Consider the following 27,984-nt stretch of genomic DNA (forward strand, 5'->3'; position numbering starts at 1 on the left):
CCAGTGCACCACCTTTACTCAGCACTTTACTTTGTTTCCCCCTTGTATATTTAGTATTAGTATTAGTTTCGTTCAAGACCGTGGCGGACTTTGTTCTGTCGGTGCAGTCGGCATCGCTTTCCAAACCAGATTCTACTGCCTTCACTTCCATCACTTGTCCCGGAGCTGAACACGCACAACACACGGATCACAATATTAACAATGGGCGATGGGAGGAGCTGAAATAAGTTGATGCTAATTAATGGATTTTGTGTAATTACAAAAAAAAATAAACGGTGACATACGACATTGCAGCTCGCCGTTTACACCAGGACACGCCACATCATAGAGGAGTCCTGCAGATACATATTGTGGACATTACAAGGCAATTACAATCAAACTTTAACAAGTTCTCAACATGAAGTTGCAATGACAATCTGAGGGTTTTTTAAATTATTGACAGGATTGGAAAGCATGACAAAATGTATTTCTTCAGTTTTTAATCCAATCTTTGTTTTATTTCCTCAAGTAAATTATGAATGAATTGTGAATGAATGAATGTTTTTATTCAGAATAATGTAGATACAACAGATAACATGTAGAAGTATATTTAGATCAAGTTTCGTATGGTGGTCAAATAAATGTTAAAAGGCCCAAAGTCAATATAGGAAGGAAATCTGAAGATCGTAGAAAAATTGCAATCATTTACCATCAGATGTCAAACACTGAGTTGCAGCCAGGACTGAAAGATTAAAAAAAGCACATCAATGTAATTAATTCTAGAAAGGACATGTCACATGATTTGAGCCCAAGTCACCCAGTTCACAGTGAAGGACCATTAAAACCAACAGAACCAGGTTGGTTTTCATACTCACGGGCGATGATGGTCAATCTTGAGGAAAGCATCTCGTCAGCTGTAGCGAAGGATGATCATGACGGATCAAACCACAGCGTGTTATACTATTTCATTCTTCATCTGCCCGAAATGCACACACACCCAATCCGGATGTAGGAGGCCGGTGTTAACCATCAGCAAACATCCCCGGGGGGCAGACAAACAGAACAGACATGCAGATGGTTACATGAGGGTTTTTACTGTAATAACTGAATGAGTGAATTATATAATTAGTTCTCTGTCTGTCTGTAGAGACAAGTGGCAGTTTTTAATTCTCCCAAAAAATATGGTTTGACGTGATGAAACATACTGAAACCACGTAGAGACACTCATGCCTCTGTGTGTGTGTGTGTGTGTATATATATATATATATATACAGATATAAATGACAGCTAGAAACTCTGTTTTCATCCCAACTAAAGCTAACTGAAATCCAGAATAACAAGTTAATCATCAGCGTTACCTAAAAGTACTTGAGGAGCTTTGTCTGTACAATAAATTGCAGTGTATTTAGGATAATGATCCTTGTCTTTGCTCAGTGTCAGCACACCTCATATTAATTAGTCTGATGCACACTTTGACTCATCATATGATCATATCGCGGCCATATCTTACACACACCTGTTTCGCTGTGAAACAAAAAGTATTTGTCTACTTTAAGTGTGTGTGTGTGTGTGTATATATATATATATAATATTGTGTACAAAATAAAAACATGTATATACAGTAGATACAGATATAAAGATGTAATTATATATCTATATACAAATTGTTTATAAATATATAGTTTATATATATATAAATATGTATATAATGTATGTAAGTTTAATTAAATATTAGGTTATGAATCTTAACCCTCAGTCAAACTGATTTAATGTTACCTGTTAATAAATAATACACTCTTTGTGCTCGTTACATCCTCCAGAACCCAATTATTATATATAATATATAAAGTACAGGCATAAGCAAATACCGACAACTCAACCATCGCTTAGGCTCGTCCCCCCTGCAGCTCGGTCAAGCAGTGAGAGACGCTCTCTGGCCCACCGTCACTAACTGCACAGGTAGACAGATATCGTCCCATTTTCGGAGAAAGAAAAAAGGCATTTAAGCAAGAAGATAAAACACGCTCCAAATCGACTCAAACAGACTCAGTTGAATAAATGTGTCAGGCGTTGTGTGGTATTGTGACGACTACTTGCATTGTATTGTTATATCACTGCCCTTACAGTTGTATGAATCACTGTCCGGTCTTTATTCTTAGACTTTCTTTTTATAGCAACTCCAACTGTCACACATACTGTCATCGCCTGGCTCACACACAAACACACACACACACGCACAAACACACACACACTCCTCTTGTCCTTCTACCTTCGTGAGGACATAACCATCACAACTCAAATGCCTGACCAGAACCAGAACCTTAAAACCTAGTCTGGACCATCAAACAGGCACCTGAAGCACCAGCCAAAAATGTCCTTACTTACACACACGTACACACACACACATTGCTTGATAACATTATCTAAAGTGTGTGTGGTGGGGGTTCATACACGGCAGCCCAAGAAATGTGACCTATTGGTGGTGGTGCAGCTGTCATTCCCAACCTGAGGGAGGTGGGCGGGGGGGGGGGGGGGGGGAGCAGAGAGATAGAAAGAGAGAGAGCGAGAGAGACTGATAACATGAGCTTCTGTAAGTAGTAAAAAGCTCAAAAGGACTGTCAAGTGTGTGTCTGTGTGTGTGTGTGTGTGTGTGTGTGTGTGTTGTTGTTTTTTTCAAGTACTCAAATGTAGTTGGTGGAGAGACACGAGGGCAGAAGGCCTGAGTGGATGACCTTTAGGGAAAAGGGTCTCTCACTCTCGGTCTCTTGAAAAAGGGTCCATGGCCGCGGCTGCTAATGCTACATGATCTCGGGGGGACTTACACCTCCAGCCCGATCTCGCCAAAGGACACGGAGAGACACGGGCTCCAGCAGACGATTTGAGATGAAATATTTTTCTCCATGGATCTTGTTACCTTAACTTGGACTCTGCGGCGATGTCCAAAGGGATTCCTTTCGTCTTTAAGGGCAAAAGTGAGGTAAGATGCATGTCTTTCTATTATCGGGCAAAGTCTATTTTAAACGACTCTTTGGATCAGCATATGAGCGGCATATTAAACATTTGCACATGAAGAAAATACAAATTCTGATGTTTGCTTTGCACAATAATTATGGCATTATATGTATTGGCCCGACTTTTATGACTCATGACATTACACGTTCCAAAACATCCACGGCTATCGCTGTCGACCAGTAGCGTCTCGACACATGCTATAATGGGTTCAGGTGTCGGGGAACGCCTACTTCACCAAACCCCGGAAAATATACTTTTGTCTGCATAGCACGTTATAAACTGGCATCAAAAGACATGGTCAGAGTGCTCCAAACAACGTAGGGAACGCCAAGAGGTTTAGGGGACAAGAGACCTCTTGACTTTTAGCACTCAGTATGGATCAAACTATTCATATACCATTTCCGCATTTTGTCACGCAGGTTTTGTTAAATATTTGTTGTCACCAAGCAAAAGCTGTGGTACCGGGACGATACCTTTCTCAGAGTAGGCGTCACAAGAGCAACAGTTTCCACAGCTTCAATGGACATGTAGAAATGGATGAAGCGTAGAAAAGCACATCAATGCTGTCGTTGATGTGCTCGTCATAACGATGGCTACAACTATGGGTGGTTTTAAGCCGTTTGAATAAATCGATAATTGTATTGAATGTGATGAGCGCGTTTACCAGCGAACATTGTCTGTAATCAAGTACTGTATTTATTATATATGACATAGCTGCGATGTCATTCTAACGGATGTGCTCTGGTCCTTACAGTGCCCAGTGCAACATACTAGCATCCTCTGCACTCCCCGAGGGCCCAGAGACACCCGAGGCAATGGAGTCTTTCAGAAGAAGCCTTCAATAACTGCAGCCGAGCTTGATCACCCAATCAATTACCAGATAAAAAGTAGAGTCCTCAAAGAAGTCTGACAGAAATCGAGATGGCAGAAGGCCCCGGATCCAGTCGCAGTCTCGAGGGGCCCAAAGTCACAGGGGACCAAATTTTTTCGGACGCCGCAATGCAAGAACCGCCAGTTTTCAGCCGCAAACTCCGTAAAGCCGCAGTGGGAACAAGTTGTGACATCCGACTGAGGGTGTCAGTGACCGGATATCCCAAACCTTCGTTGACCTGGTACCACAACGATGAGCCACGGCTCCCATCCGAAGGCCAGGACTCAGGCGGGCTGTGGATTCGGGACTGCCGCATGAGCGACGCCGGCTTGTACACGTGCGTGGCGACCAATGAGCTGGGAGAAGCAAGCTGCAGCGCCGTCTTGGCCATTATGGACCTCGGCGAAGGTAATCACATGCAACTGGAACTTTCTTTAAACGGGGACATATTTTCCTTTCATTCCATTTCAACGCTTTGAACATATGTTTGGTAATAGTTCCTTTTCGGGTCCTCAGATGGAGCAATAACAGATTTGTAATGCTCTAGTATTTCTTTTAATGAACAAAACACTGGCTGATTTACAACAAACATTGGAACATCAGTTCACAGGTTTGATCCATTGATATTGGATCCCATGAAACATTATCCGTCAGGGAAAGCTCACCTCGACAAAGCAATCGTAGATCCAACTCTGATGAACTCTTTTCATCCTTAGACAGTGGCTATGTTTTCCATGTCTGCAGCGAGATGCTCAACATCAGCTGGTGGATGTGAGTAGAGACTTGTCGGATGGGAGAAGGGTCACCAGCGGATGCTTTCTAGTAGCCGCACCGCTGCATCTTTGGTCGTTGTTTGTTGTGTTTACTCAGCTGAGGAAGCTGGATTTAGTGCAGCTGGTAGAAATGTTCCTCCTATGCGCATATAGTTACATCTAATTTAAGCCCGCAAGTGTGGGAACTTCCCATAAGCCTCGGGAAAAACCAAGAAAAATGAACCAGACGTCATCGGCTGTGTTGATGATGACGTCAATGTTATTGGTAATCATCATCACCGGTTCATCTCTCGGTTTTTAAGTGTGCAGCCGCTGTATATGGTGGTTGTAGTGGATGTCATAACGGGCCTGTGCCCCATGCATCACTAGGCTAGTTTTATAGGCTTTGAGTCTGTTATCTTTTAATTGTATAATAATTAGGTTTAATATATATATATGTATGTATATATATATATATATGTATATATATATACTCTACCGTTCAAAAGTTTGGGGTCACTTAGAAATGTCTTTATTTTTCAAAGAAAAGCACTGTTTTTTCAATAAATATAACATTAAATTAATCAAAAATACACTCTATACATTGTTAATGTGGTAAATTAATATTCAAGGTGGAAGTGTCTGGTTTCTAATGAAATATCTCCAGAGGTGTTTTGAGGCCCATTTCCATCAACTATCACTCCAGTGTAGAAGACTAATATCTGATTAGAAAACCCTTGTGCAATTATGCTAGCACAGCTGAAAACAGTTATGCTGGTGATATAAGCTATACAACTGGCCTTCCTTTGAGCTTGAAGTTTGTAGAACAAATGTAATACTTCAAATATTAATCATTATTTCTAACCTTTGTCAATGTCTTGACTATATGTTCTATGAAATTTTCAATTCATTTGATAAATAAAAGTGAGTTTTCATTGAAGACACAAAATTGTCTGAGTGACCCCAAACTTTTGAACGGTAGTGTATATATGTATGTATATATATATATATATGTATGTATATATATGTATATATTTATGTATGTATATATATATATATGTATGTCGCCCGGTTTATCTGGTCCCCTCTGCCTCATAAGGATGCCATGTGTCTGTGAAGCTTCAGGTGAAACGGCTCTACAGCTGCATCGTGTGACAGTCTTTTCAAACTGCAGGCGAGTCTATCCAAAACCTCCAGATTCGATAGGATGGGGGGATGTTCTGCTCTGTTAAGGGGCATAATAAGCAGAAAATGTTTTTAGAGCTGGCTCATCGACTGCATTTACAAGGACGTTAACACCGCAGTCGGTGCAGGAAGTACTGCTGACCATGCATCATCCATTTGAGTGACAGATGCCTAGAATACGCAATGAAGTGATCCTTGCGTCCAGCTGGCACATCGCTCAGCAACTCTCGGTCTCGCTCTCCTGGTTTTTGATCTTCTCACTCCAATCCCAACGTTGGTTTTCTGCTCTTTGTATATTTTTCATCCACCACTCGCTTTCTCCTTTTTCGTGTCTCTTTGCGAGGTTCAGAAGTTATGAACAAGTTTTTTATGGCAGCGCTAAAAGACGCCACAGATTATATTTACATACATTTTCTTAGTCCTTTTCTAAATATTTCTTTCTTGTCCCCTATTTTAATGAAATCAGTCCTAATCCCTTTTTGGTCTTGTGTTATTTTCTTTCTCTCTGTGTCCAGAGCTGAATGTTAAGCTCCACTTAGCTTAAGACCTCATTCTCCAAAGACTTGACCTAAAAAAAAAAAAATCCTAGTCTTGCCCACAAAAATCCTGGAACACTAAAACTAATCAGACATCAGCAAGTAGGAATAGTAAGTATACACATTTAATAGACCTGGGAATTGGATGAAGTGGTAGCTCACTGGGAACAGCCGACCGATTTTAAATCTTTGCAATCCTTCTACTACCGTCGCTTCATGTGAGAGAGATGTCATATGTAAGACAGGAGAGCTTAATTATCAGTAGTTGGAGCTGAAAATATTTTCTTATTTAGATGCGTGGCTTGATTTGGACTTGCTTTAACGAGAACAGCATTGGCTCTTGGTTTCTTGTTCAACTTTTGGTCGATTGATGGTACAAGGCTGCAAAATGACATGTTTTTTTCCTCGTTTATTATCCATTTTTTTGCTATCTCTCTGACTTCTGCCTTCTTCCTGCATCTCCCCTCCTCTATCTCTCACAGTGGTTATATATGGCCCGGTATGTGTTGTGCTCTAGTGGTGTGTGGACGCCGCCGGCCCCTTCTCCGATTGCACCAGCAGACACCACAGATAATTATAGCATCGCCACGGCCAAACGCAGGGCGCTGTCACTCTCCATCGCGGCCTGGTTGATGAAAGAGAAACTGGAGGGGGATGTGTATTTGCTTCATTAGCCACGCACACGGGCAGTCGGTTCTGTCACTTTAAGACCTCACCCTGAGAGACCAGTCCAGAAGCCACAGTGGTGGCGTGTCACAAGTCTAGACCACTTTGCTGACGTCACCCTCCGGGGGCGGGGAGCTTTTGATCAACATACTGTCGGGCATCCTTTTACAAAAGCAGAGTATTGTCATACTGTGGCGTAGGGCCATGAATGTTCCAAACATGACTTGCAATTGCTGATGAGATAACATCGACGACGTCTTTGTTGCACCTTTTCTTTTCATCTTCAAAGCAGTGGTTTCCAACCTGTGGGTCTGGACAACATAACAAGATAGCAGAAAAACAGCATGGTTCTGTTCAAGTTTCTTCTGTTTTCAAAAGCCCACAGGTGTATGTATCTTTTTAATTTTAGGGGTCACATGTCAAAACAGGTGGGAAACACATCCCTAAGGCAATGTGTTTGATAAAGAGATATGTGTTAGGGGAGTATTGGGAGTAGTGGGAAGAAGTTGTTGGGTTAAGATTGTCTAGATATGTATCATTCCAGCTGGGAGGGAGGAGAGTTGGCGTGTTAGAGCCTACTTTGGTATTCTGTCACCCATTCCTATAGGATGGATGGTAGAGAGGCAGGGATGCAGTGTAAAGGTGGATGGATGAAGGAGGGGAGTGTAGGCAAGCAGGAGACAGGGGAGTGGTTGAGCGTGTCCCGGACCTAAGTTAACTACGTTTATTTGGTGTAGCTTAAGTCATCGTTCTTATACACACATAAACATAACTGTCTGATCAGGTAGATGACGGTTTCTGGGCCAAGATATATTGGGTTATTCTTTTTAATTGGGTTGCATCACCGTATAATGTAGTGACCGGTGGACAGAGGGATTAGATCTACTCAACAGGCCAATCAGCTGTGATAAAACTTTCAGAAAGACTTGTTAACTGTCCAATAATGTCCATGCGGTTGTAGCCGATCCTTGAAGGCGTATAACAACATGTCTGCATTGTACTCAAGATTCACAACTCCCTGGAGTCCAAGCAGAGTGACCCCCAGAGGACAACAGAGGTCGTCCGATTTCTGTGTAGCGCTGTGCTAAATCTCCTGCTATGACTGCGGGGGCAGGCAAAGGGGTGCAAAGGGACAACTGAAGGGGTTGTACTACGCAAGACTGGAAATAGACTCCCAAGTTGGCAGTCGAAGTTGGGGTCGGACTGGGGAGCGGGCAAAACAGATCGACGTAAGAAAGATAGCGTTTATAAAGGTCCGGCAGCCAATTTCTCTAGTCGTGCTGCAGAGGAAGCCATTTTTAAAGAAGATGAAACTGGGCGAAATGGTCCTGTTGGAGTCATTTTGAGAGAGTGGCTGGTCTCAATGGAAAAGCCTTGTTGGAAGACTTGTGCGCAGAGGAGAAGATCTTCCGGGGCAGAAGTAGCCGGCTAGTCGGTTTCGGGGAAAAAAGGAACGCGCGGAGGAAGGTCGAGAGCGATGTCGCGGAAGGAGCTGCTCGATGCACGGAGAGCTTTGAGGAACGCCAGGGAATGCGAGAGTGGGCCGAGAAGCAGGAAGCGGAGAGGTGAGTGGGGAGCTGGCGCCAATACACAATGTGTACTGCGATAGCGAAGGATCCCGCTGTGGCAGGGAAGCTTCCAAACGCATGCTCCACTCAGTGGAACAGCTATAATGGAAATGAATACAAGGTCAGGCACTCGAGGTCGCTGCCTAATTGGATTCAGCATGTGTGTCTTCTGTGTCGTGTCCCGTTCTACGAAGGTAAAAGTTCTCAAACATTTAAATACCGAGGGACGAAACTACAGAAATCCCCTCGAAGGCAGAAGGACATGAGGCCAGATAACAAGATTTGAGATGAGACTCAATAAACTAATTTACAGGCGTATAAATACATGAAGAGCTATGAGACTAATGGCTCAATCAGAGAGTTTGCTTTTCAAGGCTTGTTTACATTGGGGATATGTTGAACTGAAATAAAACGGATGTATTATTAAGTGAAATAATATGCAATTCCAAAGGCTGTGAATGTGATATTTCATAGTTTTATTCATCCGCAAACATGCTGCAGTTGAAGCGATGCTCAACGCCTGTTATAGATCGCTCATAGCGCGGCATTCCTGTTCTCGCCATTTCTGATCGACGCAGTCTGTCTCCCATTGGCTGACTGGGGCCGAAATAATCTATCGCTGCATGTTGATTTAACATTCTCTTAATATTCTGTTCGTGTGGATTAAGTATACGTTACAATTAACGAGGTTCTCTATTCTCACGTGGGCAGCTGAGGCAATATGTGATGGGTGGAAAGCCAGCGCCAAAAAAGTGTGTTTGTGTTCCATCCCTCTTGGTAGGCAGCCATTCACAGGAATCCCTCTGGGATTCGCTGAGGATTAGTTGTTAGGATCGGGTTGCGGCGAGACTGTCAACATTGGCCACATTTGCCTCTGAAGAGTTTTTGGGGGGCAAATAAAGAAGCATCAGCTATAGGACTGTTTTTCCTTCTTCCTTTGTTCGGATGAATGGCCGCCATATATGGTGTGAGTTGTCTTCTAGTTGTATGATTTTGGTCTGGGACGACGAAAGTATGCAGGATCGCATCTTCAATGCGTTCACAACCTTTAGGTTCTCATATTCTTCACACCATCTCTTTTTGTTCACCTCTATCATTCAGAGCAAAAATATCTCACATACGTGAGTATGATGTGGTCGAAATCTGCGGCCTGACGTGAGATTTAAGAGTTTTAAGAACATGCTCATTTTTTTGAGCATGGAGTTTCAACCAGGAGAGATGAGAGAATAAATAAATAACTGTTTCTCAATGACGGATGATAAGTTGAGAGAACAGATGGTCTCCGGCAGCCGGACTAATGCCCCCTGTGGAGTCCAGACACTGGTGGTGGAGGTTGCTGATGGGGATGGGGAGGCGAGGGGGGGGCGCACGGACGTACGACACTAGAATCACGTTTAAAAGCAGCGAGACGATAGGCCAACACTGTCGGTGCGTCGCTTAATTGGATAGATGCGATAAACTGATGAGAACAGCTGATATCGGGACTGACGGCCCCAAAACAATGACGGGGAGCGTATGAGTGAGCACGAGAGGAGTGAATGGCGGGATGTATGAGAAATAAACCAAACAGACCAATACGGGGAAGTCTATCTTCGTACAGTTCAATGGGACTTCCTGCTTTTTTGGTGGAGCACCTCGCTGCCTCGTAGTTCTTTTTTAAATCCAGAGTGCGTGATCTGGAAGGTCAGAGGTGAGAAACCGTGGGATGTGACCAGCAGCAGGTTCTGTTCTCTGTTGCAGAGCGGTGATTCTGCCAGACGTGCTGCCGATGAAGCTGCAGGCCTGGAGGGCATCCATCCACAGGAAGCAGCCTCTGTCACACAAATCAATTGGTCTCCATGAAGTCTCCTTACTCTGGAGATAATGGAACCTACGATTTTTACCTGTTAACAATTTTTTTTATTTTAACGCTCACCCACGTTTGAAACGGGCCTCGTAGAGGGAGATGCGCGTCTGATGCCGACGTCGGACGTCATTAACGAGGAGTGGCGTAAGGCCAAGTCTGTGCATCCTGCAGGTTTAGAGGAAAAACGTGACCTCGTGAGCCATCAAACGAAACTAGATTCAGGGGAAGATCGACGGCATACACCAATATGATCAAATTATCTCTCCTCAATGGCTGATATTTTATGACATTCCAGCCAGCGATTGGTGGAAGATGAGTTCTTCATTTTTTTTTAAAGCCCCGTGAGACATATTTCCAAGCAAATGGAAGCTTCCCCACCGTCTGCCTGCCCCTCTCATTGGACGACAGTCATGGAATCTCGTGCCATGCTGAGCGTATTGATCCGAGGTGCATTTGAACTGTTACTTGGGGGTGTATCCCATATCACGCACAGAGCACTGGTATCGATCGCTGCACTTTGCGCTGGACCGAATGACTCTCAATGACGGAGGAGGGGGAGTGCGAAGGCGAGCGAGGGTGACTCGAGGGAGGCTTGTTATTATTAAACTAACAAGTGAAAATCCACTGCATCTCGGTTCATGATCAGTGAAAGAAGCAGACTATTTCAATTTAAAGCTAGATGGGAATGTCTTTAAGATGAAAAAATTATATAATAATACCTACAAACTAGAGCTGCGTGTTTATTGTCAAAATGAAGTAGGAAAGAGGAGAACAAGCTAATAACCCGAATTAAAATGATTCTAAATCTCACAGTGATTGTTTACAAGGCCAGAGAGCACATGGTTGGGAGAAGAAGAGCTCTTCTGAAAGGTGGATATCAGTATCATATCAATAAGGTTTTCTTGAGATGAACATATGCTGTCGCCAAAATGAACTACAATCTGTTCCTGTGTCTAACGCTGTATCGTGTCACATCTTGGTTTTTCTATTGTTGGCAAGACAAAAAGACGAATGAACATTTAGCTTTATTTTACTGCGAGATTAATCCAGAATGAAAATGATTATTATCTGTGTGGCTGGAAGAGGTAACATGCATCATGCTGGAATCCAGCGTGGGGGGGGGGGGGGGGGCGTGTCTGCTATTGGAGTCCTAACAGCCCCCGGTCACCGCGACCCTATCACTGGTTAAAGCTAAAAGACGGGGAATATAGATACATAATTGACAGCCAATGGGCTTTGAGAGGAGAACGAAGAATATCGGAGAATAGACTGAGAGGTGGAGGGTTCGAGGATGACGTGAGGGTTTGTTTGTGTTTATATTCAGGAGGAAATAGCGATATATTTCACTCCCCCTCCCCTCCTCTTTAACGTCTGGACATTTCATCCCATCTATCCTGTCATCTACGCCTCCTCCTCTGCTTCGCCTCCTCCCTCGTGAATCTAGGTCTCGCTTCTCCATCTCTTCTCTTTGTCTCTCTCTCCCTCTCTAATTTTTCTCTTCTCTCTCTCGCTCTGACTCTTCTTTTCCTTCAATCTTTCTCTTTGTCGCTCTCATCTTTCACTCCCACTGCTCACAAAAAAACCTGCTCTATTGAAGCTCTCTTCCTCATCTTTCCCCTCCTCCTCCGCCTCTTATTCACCACTCTCATCACCGCAATCAAGAACAACACACCCCTTATGCTCCGACTTCCAACCCCCGCCTCCTCCTGCAGTGTGTTCTCCATCGAGGTGGTGTTTGTGTGTGTGTGTGTGTGTGGGTGGTGGGGTGTTGGACAAGCCAGCTGAGCATCGCCTCCTCTAAAGGCAGCGTCTACGTCAGAGAGGGACGCTGTTCACATCAGTGGATACTCGCTCAGACACAAAGACACCTGGCTCCGGCTTATTTGCATCCTCTCTCTCTCTCTCTCTCCCCCCCCCCTCCCTCCCCCGATCTTGCCGCCAGACCGGAGAGTAAACACACCCGAGCACAAAAGGCAGCTCCATCCCCTTTCCTTCTTTTAATTCCTTATTTTATTGAATTTTTTGGATGATGCCACACCCCGGGCTTATTGGGCTTGTGGGGATGTTCTCGTGAGCTCATGCCACAGGTAATCTCGCACGCATGACAGGACGCACTACTTGAAGAGATGAAGAAAATCTGGTCCAAGAAGAGATTTCAGGTGAGTTTTGCTCCGTTGTGAAATTGGAAATGCATTTTAGCATTGTGTTGTGACACTGGCATCCAGGTTGTTGTTCAGAGATATTAGTAGGTTTTGACATATCGGGATGTCATGCCACACCCTTTAACGGATAATAGTGGGAAAAGAAACCTGTTCTGATTATTTTCTCTGAGCTATATTGATTACAACGAGCATCGTCGATTCTCTTAAAGTGAGAGTGAAAGCATGGGTGCCCTGCTTCATGCCTTTTGTTGTCTTTTATCTGTCGGAGGGAAAAAATTTCGAGGGCAATTCAGGACGAGGTAACGAAGGAGGTCAGCCCAGGAAAACTCTGGTTGCCAGGTAGAAAACACTTGTTTAAGTGCTATAAAAACCACCTGAGGCGCAATAATTCCCCCGTACCCCAATTCTGTTTTGGGAAATATGTATCGCGCCTTGGAAGTCGTGGCAGTTTTGTCTCATAAATAAGTCAGTTGAGCAGGTTTCTCCAAAAATGAAAAGTGTGTCAGTGGGCTAGACGTGAGAATCAGGGCAGGAGGGCGATGAAGGGATGGAGCTGCTTTCTGATGGCGCTTCGCCTCCCCTCCATCCTGCATCAATGTGAAACCCCGTGAGACTCGTTTCGCTTCCAGCAGCACATCTGTGAGAATACTGCTGGAAGGAGTTGGATGATGCCCATTGAATTTTTTTTGGGGGGTAGGAAAGGAGAGTCTTCTGCCAAATGGAGCAAAAAGCGGATCCAGTTTTGTGGCAGCATATGATTACCTTGAGGCCACAACAATGGGGAGCACGACAACGAGTCCAACGGCAGTTACCACCAAGGCAACAGTTAATCAACTTGACTGACACACACACACACACACACACTGGAAAGAAAGATGAACCCACTGGGGGAGTGCGGTAGCTAAACGTGGGGGCAAATGAGTGCCAGAATCAGTCATTTCATTTCGCACTTTCTGATACTTTTGCTTTCCATCTGTCGCAAAGCTGTGAGTCACTCCGCCTGCTGCTGATTGACAGACAGCCCCCCCCCCCCCACCAATCCCCGAGAGCTTGTCAGATCTAGTTATCGTTTCAGGAATTCGTCTCTGATATAGATATGCGAGGAGATTGAATGTTCTCCGTTATCAACTCTCAGCCTCTGGGTTTTTCAGAAGTCTGTGGTTTAGAATGAACGAAAAGAGCCTTACAAACTAAGAACTTTAGTGATGCTTAAGTGGAACAAGACCAAATAAATGAGCAGCTGTCATTGTTCTGACCTTTTCAGCTGCTTTGGTTCTACTCAACCAAACTCATTTGTTTTTTTGGGACTGTCGGTGGCGTGGACTCTGTGAGGCTCTTATTGTCCCAGCTGACGAGCACCAGGAGAAAGCTCCAAAAACTATCTTTGGATTTGTGGATTATTGTAGTGACACAGCAACAGGAATAGTAGATGCCCTTTATGAAATCTCATGTTTCTTGCCATGCAGTCAGTTTTCTGGATGTCTGCGCATTTTATACCTTTTGGATAACACAAAGGTGACTTTTACAAATCCATCCTATCTAAAGTATTCAGACCTTCTGCTACTTATTCGTAACAACAGCGGGGCTTTTGGGCAAAAGGGACCGTTGCCGTTTTTTACTCTGGTGATTTGTGTATAACTGCATCTCTGGCTGTGTTTGCTGCTGAATAATGCATTGTGCTTTTGTATCTTGTTTCAGAGAACTGGGCATTCTACGCGGACATTTGGCAGATTTACCCATGGTGTGTTGTCAGTATAAGCTTTACACCCCTTCTCCTGTATTCTATCGTGGTCTCTTCTCTGTTAGAAATCTGCAGACGTAGGATTTTCTTCTCCCAGGCCTTTTCTTTCCGTCTTGTGTTTAGCCTTTTTCGACAGCATGTGCTCCACTTTGATTTATTCCTCTAATAACTTCCTTTACATATGAAAGTCGCCGTTGTACAACATGTATATTGCTTCCTGTTTGATGTTTTTACTGCTTACAAGAGTGTGTTTTATTGCTGCACATCCACCCCCACAAAGCAATAGTTTTTGTAATCATGCTATTGCCTCTCTGCATAAAATGCTTGAGTGAATAATATGTGGCCTCGATGATTTATGTTACAGTATTTGTTCCGTCAAGCCAAACCAATACAAGAGGCTCGCTGTACACTCCTCCAAATCCTATTTACATATCAATGCAAGCCGCCCAAGCTGATATATATATATATATATATATATATATATATTCCCTCATAATTACATAGCTGAATCGATGTCCCGCTCCCACTGTGCGAGCTATTCGACACAGATGGGTGGGTCTCCACCCAGGGAGACGCGCATATGCCGTGGCTGTAGCGATGCAATGAGTTGTTGGTGATTGTTCATGTTGCACTGGCTTTCTTATCATTAGGCAGACCTTCTGGAATGATCTAATCAGGCTGTGACTCGATGTGAGGCGCAATGAGCCGCAACCTATTTCTTGTGGTTGTCGTCCACCTCCCTCCTCCTCCTCCGCCTCCTCCTCCTCCGCGAGCGCTCTAACCGGTGCACGTATCCGTCAGCCACCCGGCAGTTTGGCTGGTGATTTTAGACTCTTAATGGGTACGAAGAGGATTGGTCGTGTGGGTGAGAGAGATGCTGGTTTCCATAGTAACGGTGCTCTCCCGTCTGCCCTCTCTTGCTGCCACTATGGAAGTGAAGTTTTCCGCTCCTGCCGAAAGCAAAGCTATGGTAAACCTGCCTTGTCTTGATTCACCTTTTTGTTTTTGTTTTCTTCTCTCTTCTTCCCCTCCATCCCTCCATGACTCCATCAGCCCACTTCCCTTCATCGTGTTTTCTGGTTCTTAATGTGTTAACTCTCCTGTTACCTTAGGGTCAATTTGACCCCATTCAATGTTTAACCCTCCTGTTACCTTGGGGTCAATTTGAGCCCATTCAATGTTTAATGTCGGTGTTCTTTCGGGTCAATTTGACCCCAGGCTGTTTTTCACCGTGTCAAACATATAAGAAATATCAACTTTTTTATATATTTAAAGGGCTATTTAGGTAGTCAACAAACAAACATAAAGTACCTCACACTTAAACTTGGAAAACAATATCAATTCTAATAATTTTCTGGAGGTTTTAATTGCTGGGGTCAAATTGACCCCAAGGGTAAAATATGTCAGTAAATATAAAGGTAACAGGAGGGTTAAACATTGAATGGGGTCAAATTGACCCTAAGGTAACAGGAGGGTTAAGATCAATTTCCACACAGGGTACAGTCCTCCATAATATTGTGTTCGTCCACATCTATATTTGTCTCTTCTCTCTGTTCATCGAGAGCGCAATCAAATGTCCCCGTCTTTTTGTTGGCACATGTTCCCTTTCCGTGGTTTCCCTTTCTGTGGCCATCCACCGTCTAGTGAGTCACTCTCTCCACTGCTGCACAGAAACATCACTTCATGTCGATTCCCTTTTAAAAAGGTTATATAGTAATCCTCTCATAATAACGACAGAGACGCATTTAAGTTTTGGTTTGGAGTCTCGATGTAAAAATACTGTCTTTAATACCCACTTTTCTGGCATTCTTTCCATAATAAGTTGAGCTTCATTGAATTGTAACTGGTGAAGCGGTGCTGTGTTTTAAAAGGATGCCGGCAATGATTTCAGCAGGTGACATATTTATAGAGCCGTATCAATAGGAATAAGAGGAACAACGCGTTCAGTCTAACGAAGAGGAAACTAAGCTCCTAAAGTCAAATGGCTCCAGACCCGAGGAGAGAGCCCACGTTCCCCTCCCTCCATGGACCAGTCGTGTATTTCTGTTCAGCTGCAGCTGGCGTCACGTCACGCTTCATCTTCAACCCATTTCTTTTCAATGGACCCATCAAACTCTGTTCCGCTGAGCTAACGTGAAATGTAATTTTCACCGAGACTCAGTTGTTGTTTTCTCCTCTCTTCCTCCTCCAGTGTCTCATTCCTGCATCTCCGCCTTCTTCCTCCATCTTAAACTCATCCGTGTGTTCTTCTTCTCGTGGGGTTTCAGACTCTGAGACCACAGAGGATGAGGCCACAGAACCTCAGATGGAAACCAAAGAAGGGCCCGGAAGGCACCAAGACAAGGCTGGACGGAGAGGACCTTCAGGTATTCAGTCTCAAATTGTCCTTTTCTTTAATTTTTGTTTTTAGCAAAAAGCTGCAGCATACACATATTCAGTAGCTCTTCAAACCTTATTGATGAGGTGATAGTCAATATGCCTAATACACCCTTTTACAAGATGATGACTCAATGCAGTTTGATGGATTTCACAGGGGGGGGGGTCAGCTTGGCCCAGAACAAGCGTTGGATCAAATCTGACATGGCAGACTGCATAAATCCCTCTGGGTGGGACGCAGTGACACACTGCCCCAGTTCTGTCTCGGGAACATGCAGCCTGAGAGGAAAGAGGTTGAAACCAATGGAAACTATTATTTTACTATTTTGGTTGGGATTTAGCTTTATTTACTTCCAGCTGTGAGGATTTACTCTTATTTTTTAGTGTTTATTATGGAGAATTTCTGTCGTTTGGAATTTTCTGACAAAATACAAGAAATAAATGGTCCAAGAACACGAGCAGATGAATCAATAAAGAAAATAATTGTTGGTTGCAGCCCTACGCCTTTTTCACACTCTTCGATATTTCTATAATTGCGGTGTACGGGCTCGGTCACCCCACCACGGAGTCATTCATTCATTTCCTTTCATCAAGTCCGTGTGACTGTAAAATACAACGTGACTTCCTGGTCAGTGTGAGTTAAAATGTCTCCAGTAGATCTTTAGGTCAAAGGTCAACGCTGTTGCTGAACTCTGATATTTAAAAATGTCGGAGCCGTTGTTCAGAGCGGTCTAATGTGACACTCTGGGGCCAAATCTGATTCAGTTAAAGATCTCATTTCATTTCAACGGGCCGAATAAATGTTGATCCACTTACTCCTGATCTCCTGATGCTCAAATGTTTCAAATGTTTCAAATGCAAATGTGCAAAACCCTTTCCCCGCTGGCCCCGTTGCAACCCGACGAGCCTCTTCCCGTCAGCGTAACCCGGTTTAAAGGAATTTCTGAAAGAGTGTTTACTCATTTGGCAGAGTGGCGTCCCAAGAACTTGCGCGCCCTCGCCACGCCGCTCCCGAACGGGCCGCGGAGGACGTCTGAATATAGATCGGAAATATTGACACCCTTCTCCTCCACCCGGGAGGCATTTTGTATTCTTCCCTCGCTCGTTTCGCACCCACACGGCGTTTGATACTTTCGAAGCGTCCGCAAATAGGAGATGAGGGAATGGGAGATGAGGTGATCCATCACGGGCTGTTCTTCAAGGAACTAGATTGTTGAACGCTTCTGCTGAATATTCACTTTTTATGTCCAGAAGCACTGCATTTGAAACCAGTGGACACATGAGACGAGATGGTTTTGGGGAAGTGGCGTCTCCATTCGAGTCAAAACCCAGAACGGGAAGCTTGTCCTGCTGCTCCGCCTCCCAAAAACATTCCCAAGCAGATTGTAAAGCTCAGTATGTCCAGGCATACACGTTTAATATAATAATAATAACCTTCAATTTATTCCTCATGGGCCCCTGTGGAAAGATGTTTTGTACTTCTTGAGTTCCTTTGCTTAGTCGACTGGTTGTGCATCACTTGTGACTGCAGGTCTTGTTTTACATCCCGACACCGTCCCAGGTTTCCGAAGATGCTGACCGCTCTTTTCTTTTTCTTCCCGCTGCCAATGCATTTCTGTCTCCTTTGCTCATCACTAAAATGTCAATCATTACCTGATTTGCGATGGGCGGGCCGGGTGTTGGAGGATCTCTTTAAGTGGTGCCCGCTCCGCAACGTATCCCTTATACGCTCCGTTTCATTTCCTGTTTCCAAGCGATCGATAGACTCTTGATCCAGCTCGCCCTTTTTTGTGCTTAGTGCAAGTCGCGCCGCTTTACCACGGTCTCCCTTTTCTACCAGCTCAGGACTCTCGCTCGTCGTATCGCTCGTTCATTTTGGGATGTGGTGCTTTGGACAAAATACAGACAGTTTGGCCCTCTTCCTTGCTTTTTAATGACTAAAAAAACTGCCTTTAAGGAGAAAGTCTCAGAATTAAAGTCCAGAGAGTCAGGGTGTACCAAAAGTTAATGCACTGAAGGGTTGACATTAAACACGACTTTAAAGTTTAATACGCACGATTCACCTTTAATGTCATGATGAGTCCAGGTTGTCGCAGCAAGAGAGGACCCAAACGCCGACATTACTGCACAAACTATTTAATTACAAAAATCACAGACCAGACCGACAAAAACGCGGACCAAACAGTACGAAGCCACACTGGGAATGAGACGAACAGGGTTTAAATACACAGGCAAGGTGAGAGGATTGGACAATGAGACACAGGTGGACACAATGACGGCGGGGCCAGCAATCACACAGAAGGAAACAATCAGGACCAGGGCAGACAATCACAGGGAGACAGACGACACAAACTCCAGATCATGACAGTACCCCCCCCCCCCCCTCAAGGGACGAATTCCAGACGGCCAAGCGTTCCACAAGGGTGGGTGGAGGGGAGCCGGGTCCAAGGCTGCAGGACCAGGCGGGAGACATGACGGATCACGGGGCTGGGCAGGACGGATCACGGGAACCGATGGATGGGATGGAACACGGAAACTGTGACTGACCGGGAGGGGGAGGGATGGGGAGAGGCAGGCGGCGCGGAGAAGGGACTGGAACACCGGGGACTGGAACATCGGGGACTGGAACCGGAACCTCGTGGACTGGAACCTCGGGGTCTGGAGCCTGTGACGGAACACCGGGGACTGGAACCGGAACATCGTGGACTGGAACCGGTGATGGAACTCTGGGGACTGGAACCTCGTGGACTGGAACCTCGTGGTCTGGAGCCTGTGACGGAACACCGGGGACTGGAACTGGAACATCGTGGACTGGAACATCGGGGCTGGAACCGGCGACGGAACACCGGGGACCAGAACATCGGGGACTGGAAGTGGTGACAGAACACCGGGGACTGGAACCGGAACATCAGGGACAGGAGCCGGAACACCGGAACACCGGGGACTAGAACCGGAACCTCGGGGTCTGGAACCGGCGACGGAACACTGGAGCCGTCGTCATTGACTCCAGGGACCGGAGGGACTCCCACATCTCCTCGAGCAGAACATGAGCGTAAGCTGGCCAGGCAGGAACCGTGCAGCGGTAACTGAAGGCTGGGTCCATTATTGGTGGCTTCGTTCTGTCACTTGTGTCCCGATCGCTTGCTGAGACTCCCTTAAGTCCTGCAGCTGATTCTGGTGATCTCCCAGGAGGTTACCTTGGTTGAAAACCGCCCTCTGCAGAGGAAGCTGCTGCCGCTGCTGGGTCCATTGTTGGTCAGGTCGTTCTCTGTCATGATGAGTCCAGGTTGTCGCAGCAAGAGAGGACCCAAACGCCGACATTACTGCACAAACTATTTAATTACAAAAATCACAGCCCAGACCAGACAGGAACGACAAAAACGCAGACTAAACAGTACGAAGCCACGCTGGGAATGAGACGAACAGGGTTTAAATACACAGGCAAGGTGAGAGGATTGGACAACGGGGAACGAGACACAGGTGGACACAATGAGGGCGGGACCAGCAATCACACAGAAGGAAACAATCAGGACCAGGGCAGACAATCACAGGGAGACAGACGACACAAAACTAGACACAAACTCCAGATCATGACATTTAATGAATCGAAGAAATCTGTGATCGCATTAACCTTTTTATTACAATCGATCAATATCTCTATCTGGTGATATTCTATCGGATGTGCCCGTGGAGCCAACGCCTGATTGAAAACACGTCGATGAGCCACACTGTTGTTGCACTGGATGGCAATAAACACAGGCCCTGTTGTCTTTTGTGATCAATGCACACTAACACTCTCTCTCTCGCTCTCTCTCTATCTCTCTCTCCCTCTCCCCCCCCAGGTGAGGGAGGCGGGATGATGGACTCTAACCCCGACGCTTCAGACAGCAGGGCCACCCTCCCCGGTGCCTACGACCCGGTGGTGGAGCGAGAGCTCCGCGCTCTGGGCTCCCGGCCCCCGGGGCTCCACTTGGACCCCACAAACGCTGCCAGGCAAGCCCTCGGTGGGGCTCCCGCCGAGGGGGCCCCCCCTGTCCGTCACCTGGGTGTGGAACCGCTGATCCGGGCGTCTCACGCTAACCTGGCACGGCCTGTTCAGGGCTCAGAGGAAAGTGTTTCTGTCGGCAGCGACTACTATGGCAGCATGTTCAGCCTCTACAGAGGGAGGACATTTTCGATGCCGTTATAGCACATGGCATTTCAGTTTCTGGGATTCCATTGAAAAAGAAAAAAAGACTGGCCACAAACCCCCAAATCGCACAGACAACTGACACATAAGACAAGACATTACATCCTACATAGAACCAACATGCAAACATGTACTCCATATGTAATAAGTTACATAAGTTACTCTTTTTTTTCTTTTTCTTTTGTACATATATTGAAGCTTTTTTACTTCCCATTTTCATTTTGACGTCACACTTTCCTTCGACTCTTTTTTTTGCTGTGAGTGTGGTTTTGGTTTCTATCTAACGATGAGCACAGGTCTTTAAAAAAAAAAAAATCATCGTTCATAATTCTTCTTGCCATGAGAGAGATGGTGCAACCTGCTCGGATGTATTATTCAGCACTTCTGAAAAACTGTGATTACTCTTCTCAGCCACTGCATGTGTGGCCCCGCCCTTTTGGATTAACACCACATGGTTGTAGGTTTGCTGTGGCGTGCACGGGTTGCTGGTTTTGATCCCAGCAAATATTAGCATGAATGTTCTCACAAATGAATGATTGTGGGATTCACAGCTTTGTTTTTAGGCATGTTTTTGTACTTAAAACTTAGAGCAGGGAGCTTTTTTTCTTCTCTTTTTTTTCTCCTTCATGTCGTGAATCTGCAACTTCACCGCAGTCGGTTAGATTAAGTTCCGGGGAACGTTTGAGATCGTACATGTCGGCGACATTGTTTCGTTTGTATTCCTTCATTTCACAAAAACACAAGGAACTCACCGGTCGAACGTCAAAACACCAGACAAAAATGGACGTTCATCTGCTTCTTCATTTCTCTCCCGACGCCTCCGGCGGCTGCAGCAGAACTCTAACGCCACGCCTCCGTTTCCCCTCAACCCTCACCCCTCTAGGACTCAAACTGCTGGTGAATCTCAGGGGCTCTCCTCTTCCCGTGTCCCCCTGTCTTCTCCCCATCCACCTCCCAGTGCGCTCAAACACAGCAGCCACGGTCCGGATAAAACCAAACCTTCAGATCCACCGTCTTTTCAGACATCAAGCGTCAACAGTGTTGTCATGACACCCAAACTGGCTCGCGCAGGGCCCAAGATCTTTGACAAGGTCCTCGCCTTTGAGGAACGAAGGGCGAGCGCCGATCCGCCGGCGGGAGTCGGATTTGTGCCGGGTTCGAGATTTGGACGGGCGGCTTCCTGCGACTCGGACGGCAGCGGAAAGAAGACGGGAGGCCTGCAGAAGCGAGCGGCGTTCAAGCCGCGAGCCTCGTCGCTGGAGGGCAAGACGAGCTACTCCCAGAAGGTCCAGAGCTACCAGAGCAAGTTCGCCGAAGAGCTCCAGAGGATCAAGAAGCTTGTGGGGAAACCGAGCTTGAAGAAGGCTTATTCCACTGAGCAGCCCACGGGGAAGCTGGAGCCCATTCCTCCCCAAGTGGTGAGAAAGCTGCAGGCCAGGGAGCGAGAACCGGAGCAGAGGGAGGCTCCGCCGGGTCCAGGTCCCGGGACTCAGAGGACCGAGCCCGAGACGTCACAAGACATCTCTGTTACCATGGAGACGGCACACGATCACCAGTTACCAGGGCAACCGCCGTCAACAACCACAAGCCTCGCCAGGTTTGGATGAAATTACCTTTACTGATGATTTGTTTTTCCTTTGTTTCTTGCGTATTTGTCTTTGTCGGATGAGTCTGGACAAATCTAATATTTATACTTGCGTAACAGTTTCCTTGTCTTCGCTCACAGGGAAACTCTCCAAAACACACGTGGCAACACGTGGCAAAACCCCTCCTCTCCATGGCGGGAGACGAAGACGGACGACAAAGCGGAACACGGAGCGGCCCCACTGACTGTGAGGGAACCGGGGTCCCTGTACCCGCCCAAGCCCAAGCCCCAAGCCCCCCCATCACCCGCTCCCTCCATCAGCCCTCTCACGAAGAGGAGGAAGGCGGAGGCGGGGCGGACGTCTCCGGCCACGAGAACGAGCATCCCCGCCATCCTGGTGGAGGACGAACCCTTGGAGACGGAAGGCGACGCGAGAAGGAAAGAGGGGAACGCTCTCAAGACAGAAGGTAGTCCATATTGAATGAGGATTGTTGATAAGCGTCCGTGTAAAGAATTACAGGTTGAAAACAAGCAGCAGCCACCGCAGATGAATTCACCTCCAAAGGTCATAGAGATGTCTATTTTCGGGGTACGCTTGCCTCGATTGACAGGCCTCTCAGGTAATTTCACGCAACAGTGGCTGCTGCTTGCATGACCAACCTGAGCTGAACCGAACCCAAAGGGCGGCGCTCAAAGTCTCCCGTCCAGAAACACTCCATCCATCTTTTTCCAGATATTGTGAACACATGTGAGCCGTCCGTCGTCCTTTCATTAAAGTGTGTAAAGTAGCACTTCAGTGGATGTTACTAGATTCATTTGAAGGGTTATGAGATCTTTAAATAATTAGGAATGAGGTAATCCAACAGCTCTCTGCTTGTATAAATATGTCACCTTTGTGGATCTTTGGTGACCTTTCGTGTTTTTATCGTTTCTCCAGCCAAAAATCCCAATAAAAGTATCACAAATGAACGAAATAGGACTAAAAACAGAGGGATCGGACTTCAGACGGATAAAAAGTGTAGACACGGCTCTAAAACTGAAAAATAAAGTAGAACATTCATCATCATGACTCTTTTCACATGGGGACCCCAACAACAGAAAGTAGCCCATGAGTCATGTGGGGGGGCCTGACGGGCAGTGACACATGACCCGGTTGTTCCAGGGCGCTCGTCTGAGGACTCTGACGTGGAGCCGGCCGGGGGCCCGAGCTTTGAGAGGGCTCTCGTGGACACCACGGCGGCGAGCGGCTCGGAGGTCACGCTGAAGTGCATCGTCACCGGGACACCGCCTCTTTCAGGTACAACTGAGAACAAGTAGTTGATTATTTTGTGTCTTCCTTGTGGCTCGGTTGTGTGTTTTTACTTGTTTTTGTAGGAAGCAGAAGAAGAAGAAACAAGCAGTGATTCAGGGTTTAGTATTTTTCAGTCAAACCAAAACTAATGAGCTTCATTCATCCCTTATCTCTGTAAGGATCGTGCTCCATCCGCTCTCCTGTGGGAGGTTTTCATCCCGTCATGTCATCCGTGTGAATGTCTCCTCAGTGACGTGGAGGAAGCATAACGTGGAGATACGGAGCGACGCCTTCCACGTGGTGGAGGCCGACGGGGGGACGCACAGCCTGATGATAAAGCAGATGAGGCCGAACAACGCGGGGTCCTACTGTGTCGCGGCGGTCAACGCGGCGGGCCGAGCGTCCTGCGCCGCCGCGCTCCATATCCAATCGGGTGAGACGAGGAGATGGAAGAATATATTCACCTGTTTGATGCGGCGCGACCGCCACCCAATTACACGGACCAGACACACAATTTAAATGAAGACGGGACACGTCGAGGCACATGGAAACGATGCTCTCCGTGAAATACGTGTTGACTCCTCACTCAGCCCCCACCCCCCAAACACACACACACACGCTGCCAGCCCTCCTCCGCCCTGACATTCTGTCTCAAAGACTACAAAGGCCTGCCGGAGCTCAGCATCCCGACCGAGGCTCGTCGCAGCGACAGTTGCCACGGCAACCCATTAATTCTTAAAAAGGCCCTGAGCTCCCCTTTCTTTCGCAGGTTTCCAAAGGCGGACCCGCTCCCCGTCAGACAAATGCCCCCCCCCCCACACACCCCCTTACGAGTCTTAAAAGGCGGCCACGGCCTTCAGGATGACGAGCAAATATACTCCTGTTAAAAATGTGCCGGCGGAGGACGTGTGTTTACACTGAAAAGCTTTCTGGAGTCCCAGAGTGTTGAAGCAGCCCATGTAAATGCAACCTCCCCGGTCTTTGTCAACAAATATGAGCGTCGGCTCTGGGGCCGTCTCACCAGCAGCTCGGGGGCTTCCATATTAGGCCAGCGGAGTCTTAGCTCGCAGGAGTATTTTTAGCCGTCCCCTTTCTCGTGTAATTGCGGTCTGTTTTATGTCCCGGCGTGAGATTAATCATGGCGTCTTTCATCTCCGGGCATTTCACGCCGCACGGCGTTGTCACGGTGCGCTGGGAGATTGTGTGAGTGACTGCAGCTGGTTGAACTGGGAACAGAGTGGCTCTGGGGCAGGAGGAGAGTGACCGGAAAGAATGTGAGATCAAAAATAATAAATATAAACACAATCTCTCAAAAAGATTTTAATGAGCCGATGCAGCGTTTCACTTTTCCGATGCTATTTGCGTGATCTTCGGGATGTCAGGAATGTTTGAGACTGTTGACATGAGCGGGAGGAAGAGAGGGACTAGAGGGTGAGGCTGAACGGGACAGGGTTGTGTAAGAGTTGGCAAGTCTGTGTAAATAAATACTCCTGGGACGTATCCTCTGGTGCACAGACGCCTGCTCAGAGATGTGACTCTAGGTAGGTTATTTTGCCATTTCTTCTCTTTTCATGACCATTTATCTGAATACCTTCCCTCCGAAGATGAATCATACGGCATCTTTGTGTTTTTCCGTCTTATTTTTTATTGTTTAATTGCTTTAAATAGGTTCTCGCGTACATAAGAGTGCATGTGGACAAACCTGTCTCCGACTTCTTTCCCCTTTAGATGAGCCAGTTTCATCGCGTTAGCAGCTTTTGTATTTCCATCTCAGAGAGGACGAAACTTCAATTCTCCTCCACGGACGGACATTATGCATTCTCGCTTCGTCTCGGTGTTATCTGCTTACGACCAGATGTCTGGCTTTCAGGTCTCACAGAGAAAATGAGAAGCGGGGAGGAAAAGGAAGCGACGAGGCAGAAGAGGTCGAGAGCGGAGCCGTCTAAAGCGATGAATCCATTCTGATGGGAGTCCAGACACAGTGTGGAATAAGCGAATGATTGGGTCAGGGATTAAGGGATTACTTCATTATCTGTTCAGTGGCGGTCACTTCAGAAAGACGAGCGAAGACTGTAAACATCAGAGCCCCGACAGACCGTTCCCATGTTAATGTTTAGAGCCGCCCCGTTGCAACGTTAACCATGTTTCAAAGAGATTATCCCATAATTACACACATTTAATTAGTGAGCGAATCAGAGTTGAATGAAGTGAATTAGAGGAAGCTAAGTCTATCATGTGGTTTGTGCTGTTTCTTGCAGAGCCGGCCCACGTGCATTGTGGGAAGGTCAGAAGCCCAATGCAGGAGGAGGCCATGCAGCTCCGGCCCTCCAGCGCCGCCACTAAAAGAGTCCACTTTGAAGAAACTCCCTCATTTCAGGTGGGAGAGATGCAACATCTAGATCTGTTTACCCACATTTTTTCTTTCCTGGTAACTTATTGTTTTAATATGTTTTAAATTATATTTCCGTCGGAGGAATAGGGCCTCAGCTATTTATTGTAGTTATTTATTTTCACGATCGATCAATACTTCAACATTTCCCATTGCTTCGGGCTGCATAATAGATGAGCGACCATCAATCCAAACCCAAAGATATTACATTTACCAAAATACACTTCAGGGGAAAAGAAAAGAAAAGCAGAAACTAGTCAGAAAGCCGGCGCAGAAGCTTTTCATAATTGCTTGAAACATTGACTCAAACAAATTATCAAAACAGCTGCGGGTACATTTTTCTGTCGAAACCTGACAAGTCTTTGCATTTTCATATGTCGCTCTTTGCCTTTTTTTTAAAAGGAGGCGCCGTGTGACCAGGAGGTGACTCAGGGTCAAGATGTGGTCATCTCAGCGAAGGTGGCCGGGCAGCCCAAACCCGTGGTGGACTGGTGAGCTTTAGGGCACACAGACATTTGAGGGGATTATCTCAACCAAGGCCACTCACTGTCACACACACACACACACACGGCTCTCTATTAAACAAGTATAATCGACTGTGGCGGCCACTTCATATCGACCCAGGTTGAAGGACAAAGTCCCGGTGAAGACGGCGGGGCGCTTCGCCGTGAGAGAGACGGGCGGCGGCGCCAGTGAAATGAGAATCGGCTCAGCCCGGGTGTCCGACTCCGGCCTTTACATCTGCAAGGTCGTCAACGAGTACGGCTGCGAGCAGGCGGAGTGCAGGGTGGAGGTCAAAGGTGAGTCGTGATGGATTTAACGCATGCGCTTTAATCACGCCGTGAGAGAAATATGGGGTCATATGTCTTTCTCATAAATATCAGCGTCTGCGGCACAGACGGCGCTGAGAATCACCCGGGAGGTCAAAGGTGTGGCGGTGAAGGCCGGGGAGTCGGCCGTGTTCGAGTGTCACATGACGGGACCGCCGGACGTGGACGTGGACTGGCTCTCTCACGGGAAGCTGATCCAGCCGGCGCTGCTCAACTGCAAAATGCACTTTGACGGCAAGAGGTGACGTCGATGTGTTTTCCCACCGCTTTCACTTCCGTCGCCGCCTCTTGACGATCATTCGTTTATTTTTGCAAAGTGGTCTCGCTTTCGTCTCGCAGGTGCCGCCTGCTGCTCGATTCGGTTCACGAGGACGACAGCGGAACGTACACCTGCAAGCTCGGCACTGCCAAAGGTGAGCGAAGTCAAATGGGTGAATGACGCACGCGACGCATAAGTGGTGCTCAAAAAAAAAAAGCCATCGGAAAAAACGTCGAAGGGACGTGTCGTTGCGTTTGCAGAGGAGTTGACCTCCACCGCAAACCTGAGCGTCGCGCCATCCAAGGAGCCTCTGTTCACGCGCAAGCTGGACATCCTGGAGGTCATCGAAGGTCACACCGCCCGCTTTGACTGTAAGGTGAGCGGGTCGCCCGCTCCTCGAGTCACGTGGATGCATTTTGGTAAGAATCCCCGGTGTTTTTGCGTCCGATATTTGATCATCTGACGGGGAAACGCTGTGTGTCTGATTCCATTTCACCGCCGCCGTTTGCTTTCAGAGGCGAGAGTGGAGGAGAGCGATAACGTCCGCATGCTTCGAGAAGGGGGTCGCCACTCGCTGCTCATCGGCCGCGTCGGCGGCGACACGGAGGGCTTCTACACCGCGGTCGCTCAGAATGCTCACGGAAAGTCCGAGTGCACCGCCGAGCTCTACATGCAGGAGCCTCGAGCGGCCGTCTCCTCTCACGCGTAAGAGACGTGACGAAGAGACCCGACGCTTCGGGAAGAAAG

At 46.8% G+C, this 27,984-nt stretch overlaps 1 protein-coding gene and 1 long non-coding RNA gene across 4 annotated transcripts in view; one reads left to right on the forward strand and one right to left on the reverse strand.

Moving 5' to 3' along the window:
• Nucleotides 1-84: 84 nt before the first annotated feature.
• LOC130204278 (uncharacterized) lies at nt 85-722 on the reverse strand. The gene is made up of 3 exons (XR_008833609.1): nt 689-722; nt 285-335; nt 85-165 (listed from the first exon to the last, which is right to left on the reverse strand). It is a non-coding gene; the product is annotated as an uncharacterized LOC130204278 (long non-coding RNA).
• Nucleotides 723-2,646: 1,924 nt separating this feature from the next.
• Nucleotides 2,647-27,984, forward strand: part of spega (striated muscle enriched protein kinase a) — a 42,200-nt gene continuing 16,862 nt past the window's right edge. For 2 of the 3 annotated variants that reach the window (XM_056430835.1, XM_056430838.1), the window contains exons 1-15: nt 2,647-2,956; nt 3,746-4,270; nt 16,586-16,684; nt 20,537-20,687; nt 21,767-22,480; nt 22,610-22,935; nt 23,631-23,765; nt 24,010-24,192; nt 26,018-26,136; nt 26,551-26,639; nt 26,773-26,948; nt 27,033-27,219; nt 27,318-27,391; nt 27,498-27,656; nt 27,753-27,942. In XM_056430835.1, coding sequence (XP_056286810.1) covers nt 3,913-4,270; nt 16,586-16,684; nt 20,537-20,687; nt 21,767-22,480; nt 22,610-22,935; nt 23,631-23,765; nt 24,010-24,192; nt 26,018-26,136; nt 26,551-26,639; nt 26,773-26,948; nt 27,033-27,219; nt 27,318-27,391; nt 27,498-27,656; nt 27,753-27,942 — 2,960 coding nt within the window. In that variant the 5' untranslated portion in view covers nt 2,647-2,956; nt 3,746-3,912. The remainder of the gene's footprint in view (nt 2,957-3,745; nt 4,271-16,585; nt 16,685-20,536; nt 20,688-21,766; nt 22,481-22,609; nt 22,936-23,630; nt 23,766-24,009; nt 24,193-26,017; nt 26,137-26,550; nt 26,640-26,772; nt 26,949-27,032; nt 27,220-27,317; nt 27,392-27,497; nt 27,657-27,752; nt 27,943-27,984) is intronic. The other variant, XM_056430836.1, reaches the window with a different exon arrangement.

The sequence above is a fragment of the Pseudoliparis swirei genome, chromosome 14 (genome assembly GCF_029220125.1).
Source record: "Pseudoliparis swirei isolate HS2019 ecotype Mariana Trench chromosome 14, NWPU_hadal_v1, whole genome shotgun sequence".
Lineage (NCBI taxonomy): Eukaryota > Metazoa > Chordata > Actinopteri > Perciformes > Liparidae > Pseudoliparis > Pseudoliparis swirei.